Consider the following 6,512-nt stretch of genomic DNA (forward strand, 5'->3'; position numbering starts at 1 on the left):
AAAGAGTGTTTCTTATACCCAAATGAGACTTTTGCATGCATCTGCATACTCACCCAGATGCTGCCTCTGCCGTGCTCCATGCCTGAGTTTCATGCCAGGTTTGCTCTGCGTAGCAGGCATATCATACGCACACAGTGACCTGGTACAAGAGCCCATTCTGCAGGCCAAGTCTCAGGCAAAAGTTCACCTACAAAACCTAAGTGTGTTGGTAGTTTTTTGCAGTGAATCGGGCTTTCACTAGGAATTAACATAAGCTGCAACGACTAATCTTATACTCTGTGCACTTGCTTATTTTCTTTTCACAGCTCAACCACTTTCTTCCTTAATACTAAAACGCTAAAGTCTGACATAGCATTCAGAGCATTATTTTCTGCTGGCTGTGTTTCTCTATGCTCTAAGCCTCTATCACAATGCATGCAAAGGATAATGGCTGATTTCGTAATGCTTTTAACTAAAAAAATACTTTTAAAAGCATAAAACATAAATTATTTATTCCTCTTTGTCCATTGTTTTAAGCACTGAGTCTTCTCCCAAGATTTTACACAGTTCATTCAGTCTCTGCTGCATTTTAGGAATCCCTGCAAGTTGGGATTCCAGTCGCTGTTTTTCCTCGCTCAGTGATAAACGGATAGCGGTGTCCAACTGCTCGAAACGCCAGCCACCTTGTCCATCAAACTGCAGCAAGTGAGTGTGGTACTTCCTGCAATACAAATGAAAACATTAGCAATGGCTCAAGAACAGATGGTTCCTTTTTGCTCGCAGACTTGGATGCCTGTGCCTCTTTTCAATGTTCCTCTCAGACTTCTCTTCAGTGACTCATAATCCCAGGACACTCTTTTGTAAGGGATTTGGGTATTTCAAAGCCTGTCACCAGGACCTCCCTAGGCCATCTAGTGAAATTCAGCCTCAAGGTGCCAGCTGCAGGCTGTCAGCACCAGTGTGGGCTCCCCAGCTGGGGCGGTCATTGCCTCCAGCAGCCCACACAGTCGGGCTTGTCGAGGCCCTCACCAGCACTGATGCTGGTAGGAGCGGGCAGCAGGGCTGTGGAGGGTCCTCTCACCATCTGCTATCCCTGGCCAAGGTGGTGGCCTCCCTCTTTCTGCCTCCCTCTTAGAAACATTGTCTATGGCTGCAGTTGCCTTCACTGCAACACCACCAGACTCCTTTTTCTCCAGGAGCTTGAAGAGCAGCAGCAGAAGAGGCTCCCTTGTCCCCCAGGAATGCTAGTCTAAGTTTATTTAATTTACCTCACTTTCTGAGAGACATTTTACCTCCTTAGCAGAAACATATTCAGGCAGGCATGGTGCACCTGATGCTACTGATAGAACTCTAGTTTGTTTCAATTACACTGCAGTTTGTTCCCCTCCATCTTATAAGGCTGGCTAAAGAAACCTCCAGTCCTAAACCACGGTTCAGTCTGCATGGGGCCACAATAAAAAAGTCTGTGTAGGAGTCAGACCTTTCAGTGAGTTTCAGGGTGTGTGCACCAAAAATATTCAAAGGTGTACATAGGGACTTTGTCAAGACCTGACAAGACATTTATCAGGAGGTGCAAGAGGAAGAGCAGAGAGTTCCCTCAGAGCTGTTGGTATGACTGGGTAATTTATCACTGTAAATTATAGAAGATGAGACACATCATAAAACAGTGATTATAAATCCCATCCAGGGAATGTGACAGTTTAATAAACTCAATAGCTTATGACATGGGACTCAAAAGAGATTCAGCTCCAGGCTTACATTCACCACTTCTTGCATATTATTCTTTGTGACACCAAATGCTTAACCTATCCCTCTATTTTCCCTCCACCAAAACCCCCCAAAAATCAGGAAGCTAAGATAGATGATTGAGATGTCCAATGTTTGTGATCTTTTGATTAAAAGAGCAAATATTCCCTGGTATAATCTTCAGAATGAGAAAACAGCATGTGAACCCAGTTTTTGTCTACACAGTGCAGTTCCTGCAGAAGCATATCTGAGTTAAAGGCATTTAATGGTTATTTCTGAATACTCAGCACTTCTGTTTACTTCTCCACAACCCTCAAAACCACCAGATTTCTGATAATTTCAGTAATAATATGGAGGTTACAAGAACAATCCCAAACATTCCTGAAGAGCACTAGTACTAGGAAACAAGAAATGTCGGTAGGAATCTGAACTCAAAAGATGTTTGTCACAAGTTCTTTTGCAGAACATCCCTATGCATCATCATTATTTATAGGTGAGATGCTCCCAAATACTTGTTTTCTTGAGCAGTGGTTTTAAAATAATGCCAAACTTTAAAAAAATTAAATACTTTTTTTTAAGTGTAATTCAAATTATTTTAAAAACAAACGTCTATGTGATATTTTTTTCCTATCAGAATACACATTTTTCATAACATTTAGGTCCTGATCCAACAAAAGCCATTTCCACTGTCACCTTCTCCACAGAGGAAGGAGGAATCCTGGGGAAACCGTTCTTTTTCAGAGAAGCAGAAGCCAATATAATTTCTTTCATTTGAGGCAACAGACTGGTAATGGATTTTTTGTCATCGGTTTAAAAAAAAAAGCAAACAATCTGACAGTAGAGATCAAGGACTGCAGAACAAAAAGCCTCTGATAATGTCAGCTTCCACCTTCTTCATCTCCTTTTGCCCTTTAAAGTATTTCATTGTTTTATGTATTCAGTAACTACATTTATTTCCCTTGAGGGACTCTTCCACACTTAGTAATCCTCATCAGAATGATGTTTCTCAGAATTCCAGTATTTCTTTTTTTAATAGACAATCAAATTTTAAAAGATCATGAACCCTGCAGACAGAGGACACAACTGAAGTTAAACAAGATGTATTATTCCTATGGAAGAACAAACAGTACTTTAACCACTTGCCATGTTTCCCATCTTCTCCCAAGCACTGGTAAACTTCCCCAGGATGGCTCATCTATCTTGTCACCTTTACAGAATAATCTGGTCATATCTGTTGTGGCTGTGGTGTGGTGGGCTAATTAATTGCCTCTTAGATACCTGCATGTTGCTATTAATAGTTAAAAATGAAACACATTTAAAAAAAATAAGAGGGAGGAATAAATAGGTGTCGAAGAATGAAAAAACTCAATGCTAAATGCATTTACATTGCTATTATTGTAGAAAAGTTATCTTAGAAAGTGCAGTAGATATTGATTAAACAACTGCCCTGCTACAAAGAATAAAGGCTAATCCAGTGCCTGTCAGAAAGCTAAAAGCAAGGACCGTTATAAATCCCTGAACATACTTACCAAAGAGAAGGTCTGTGTGTTATAGAAAGCAGGGATATCCCAGCAGCTTTCGCAGCTTGGAATATCTTTCCTTCAACATCAATGCTTACAGCACTTGTGCACTCGTCCAGCAATGCATATTTTGGCCTTTCAAAAGCAGATAGAGAACGTTACTCTTCTATGTTTTAGACAGTATTCCTATGTACAATGTTTAATTGAAAGAACAACAGAAAGGAGAGAGCAATTTTTGCAAGACAGCTGTCTCTCATCCACAGCTGGAAGCTGGCTAGCAACAACATAAACTTTCCATGCTTTATTCAGGTGCAGACCCGGCTTCCAGGAAAAATGGGGTTTATTTCCTGGTCCATCTGAGCACACACTGATCTAACTTCTATGTTCTAGTTTGACCTAGTTTTATTCTGTCCTGTCATCAAGCCATGCAGTAACCACAGCCAACTCAGAAACTTTCTATCCACTGCTCTGCGTGGATGGGGCTGCTTTTGTAGTGCTTGCAGTCTCCAAACCCCAAAAGTTTTGGAGCTTGGCTTTTAAATTCCCATACCCTCTGCAACAGTCCATCAGACTTCTGCAATATTTGTAGGACAGATGCAGGGAAGGTGATTGTGCCCCAGATGTTAAAGAAAGGAACATCTGGAAAATGTGATGCTATGTTGCCAAAAGCAAAGCTTAAGTAGGAAGCATTGCCCAAACTAAAAGCAGAGCTTGTATGAATAAATGACAAGGTCTGTGGTCCTATGCAACTGTCTAGCAGTACTGCATATTGCACGGACATTATAGTCTACTACTGCTCAAACTATTACAGCAAACCTCAAAAACTCTTCCTCATTTTCAGATGCTACTTAAAGAACAAATCAAAACGCTTACTTATGGTAAAACATCCGAGCCATGCCCATCCTTTGTTTTTCCCCTCCTGATAAGACATCTTTCCAATCCATGATGGCATCCCAGCCTTTTAAAAAAATGCAAACAAAACACGTCAGGACAACGTAAACTTATGAAGGAAATGCATCTTCACTTGCAACATCTCTAAAATCCGCAACTAAAATCATAAAGACTATTTCCATTGCCGAAGAGACAGCTCAGGATTCTGGATCACATTTTCTGAAATACCTCAATGCCTTTCCACTGGCACTCAGTTGGAAAAATGTCCCAATGTCAATTTTGAAAGTGGAATTTAACCTTCTTGGTCATGTAAGTATTGTCAAAAAACTATACTTACCATCTTTTTGAAAAAACACCTCTTACCTGTGTATAACTAACCATTTTTTTCTGTCATGTTTGTTTTATAGAACAATTTGGTATTCCTTCTTGAAAGATGTGAGTGGAAATTTAAAAACAAATTCAAAGAAATGAAGTGTAAAAAACATAAAGAGCAGTGCCAGACTCCACTCACTACTGGAGGCAAAGAATAACTGTCAGCATACTCAACAGAAACACTGATGCAGATACAGGGATGCATTCTGTGCACACAGACAAGCAGCTGACCGACAAAACTGCATACAGACAGGAGGCTTTTCTCTATGAACTTCCCACTACCTTGTATTTAGAAATGACCAACAAGTGTTGTAACATTGTGTATCTTTCTTTAATTTTCTGCATGACCTCTAACCGATTTTTTTTTCTTCATCACTTTCAGACACATGCAACGGGAGCGTGATGCATTTTATCTGTGATCTCTCGGCAGACTGGTGTTTCTGTGAGTACTCTGGTATGATTCATTCCCACTAATGAAAAACTTCAAACACCAAATTACGCTACTGAAAGTAAGTTTTCAATCAAACAATCCAGACAGATAGATTAGCAAAATAGATGAGTTTTGAAAAGGGAGAGTGTGGATGCAGAGAAAATCTGGTAAGACATTTGTCTGAATAGATCATCTAATAATGAGACAGGAAGCTGGAGCGGGGCTGAGTGAGGAAGAGAACATTTTTCCAAATCAGCCCAGCACTGTAACTTAAAAATTAACAACGCAACCCAAACCCCTTTTCTGCCACTGCCCACCTGAAAGTAAACATTTGCCAGAAAAGACTATAAACAAGGTCAAGCGAGGAGGGTGGGCTGTGCTATTTCTGATATCTGGCCAAAGGTGAGACAAGTGGGGCTTGTGACGGTGCATGAGACTGGGGAGTGCTCTGCCAGGCTGCTACACCAGGGCTTGGTAGGTCTGAAAAAACCCTCAGTGAAGCACCTGGTGAGAGGCTGAGTGACTGAAAACAGGAATTGATAATGCTAGAGACTGAATTCCAAGAATTTTCTCTACATAAAATTGTAAAATATAATGTCATGTTTTTTAACTATATGTGTCTATAGCTAGATTTAAAAACCAGGCATGCACACACCAGAAATACATCACCTTTAGTCATCCTACTGTTCTTCCTTCATTTCTTTCCATTCTTGTTTAAGGATCACTGTGTGCACCTCCAACCCCACGGAGCACATGCAGTGCTTTCTCTCAGCGGGCTCCTAGCAAAGACGGAGCTGTGTAATGATTAACTGAACGACCACTTGGATGAATTCTGGTAAAGGAAATAGATACACAGAGGCTGCTGCTGCTGAGCAGTCCCAGTGCTGGGACCACACAGAAAGCTGGAGTGATGTTCCACCAACACTTTCAGCTTCTTTTTAGATTGTAAAATGCCTGGAGCGCTCCCTTTTGGCAAACAGTTCTAGGGCCAAGGGATGGGAACAGTCCTTCATGAAAGCCATAGAAACAGCTACGTTTCTGAAGGCAACGTTCAGGCTGCTGCTTATATTCTATTCTTTTTAAGCTGAGAATATAGACAAGCTCCTGGGATCTGGATCGGAGCTAGGGTGTGGGTAGGGGTGTGTGTGCATATGTGCCTGGGGAAGCAGTGCCTGCGCTCGTACAGTTTCTTCCAGATGAGCTGGTTTATAAAGGCTTATTAAAAGACAAAAAGGGAATGAAGTTCAAGAAGCAGCAGCATCTTGTCAGCAAAATCACTCTATTATTTCCCTTAAAGGTGTAAGATTTAGCCTCCATTTACCAGTATATCTGTGGTCACTTCAACATCCTAACTGAATATTAGAAGTGCGTCTTGTCTCCTCCTACCTAGCTCCCTCCCTGAACTCTCCTATTTGCCACTGGGAATGTCTCAAAAAACAGATAAGGAAGGATCCATTTTAATATTATCCTTTTTAAAAATTATTTTCTAATGTCTGAACAACTTTCTCTGAAGACTTAGGCACTGTAACTCACAATAAACTGACTCCCTATTGAACATTGATAATAATGCACTT

The 6,512-nt window shown here is 40.8% G+C and overlaps 1 protein-coding gene across 1 annotated transcript in view; it reads right to left on the bottom strand.

Annotated features, from left to right (window-relative positions):
• Window positions 1-475: 475 nt before the first annotated feature.
• The window catches only part of ABCD2 (ATP-binding cassette, sub-family D (ALD), member 2), a gene marked incomplete at its 5' end in the record, with an annotated part of 43,113 nt that continues 37,076 nt past the window's right edge, over window positions 476-6,512 (bottom strand). The window contains 3 exons of the mRNA XM_009883230.1: window positions 476-700; window positions 3,255-3,380; window positions 4,119-4,203. Coding sequence (XP_009881532.1) covers window positions 490-700; window positions 3,255-3,380; window positions 4,119-4,203 — 422 coding nt within the window. The remainder of the gene's footprint in view (window positions 701-3,254; window positions 3,381-4,118; window positions 4,204-6,512) is intronic.

The sequence above is a fragment of the Charadrius vociferus genome, unplaced genomic scaffold, assembly GCF_000708025.1.
Source record: "Charadrius vociferus isolate BGI_N301 unplaced genomic scaffold, ASM70802v2 scaffold363, whole genome shotgun sequence".
Lineage (NCBI taxonomy): Eukaryota > Metazoa > Chordata > Aves > Charadriiformes > Charadriidae > Charadrius > Charadrius vociferus.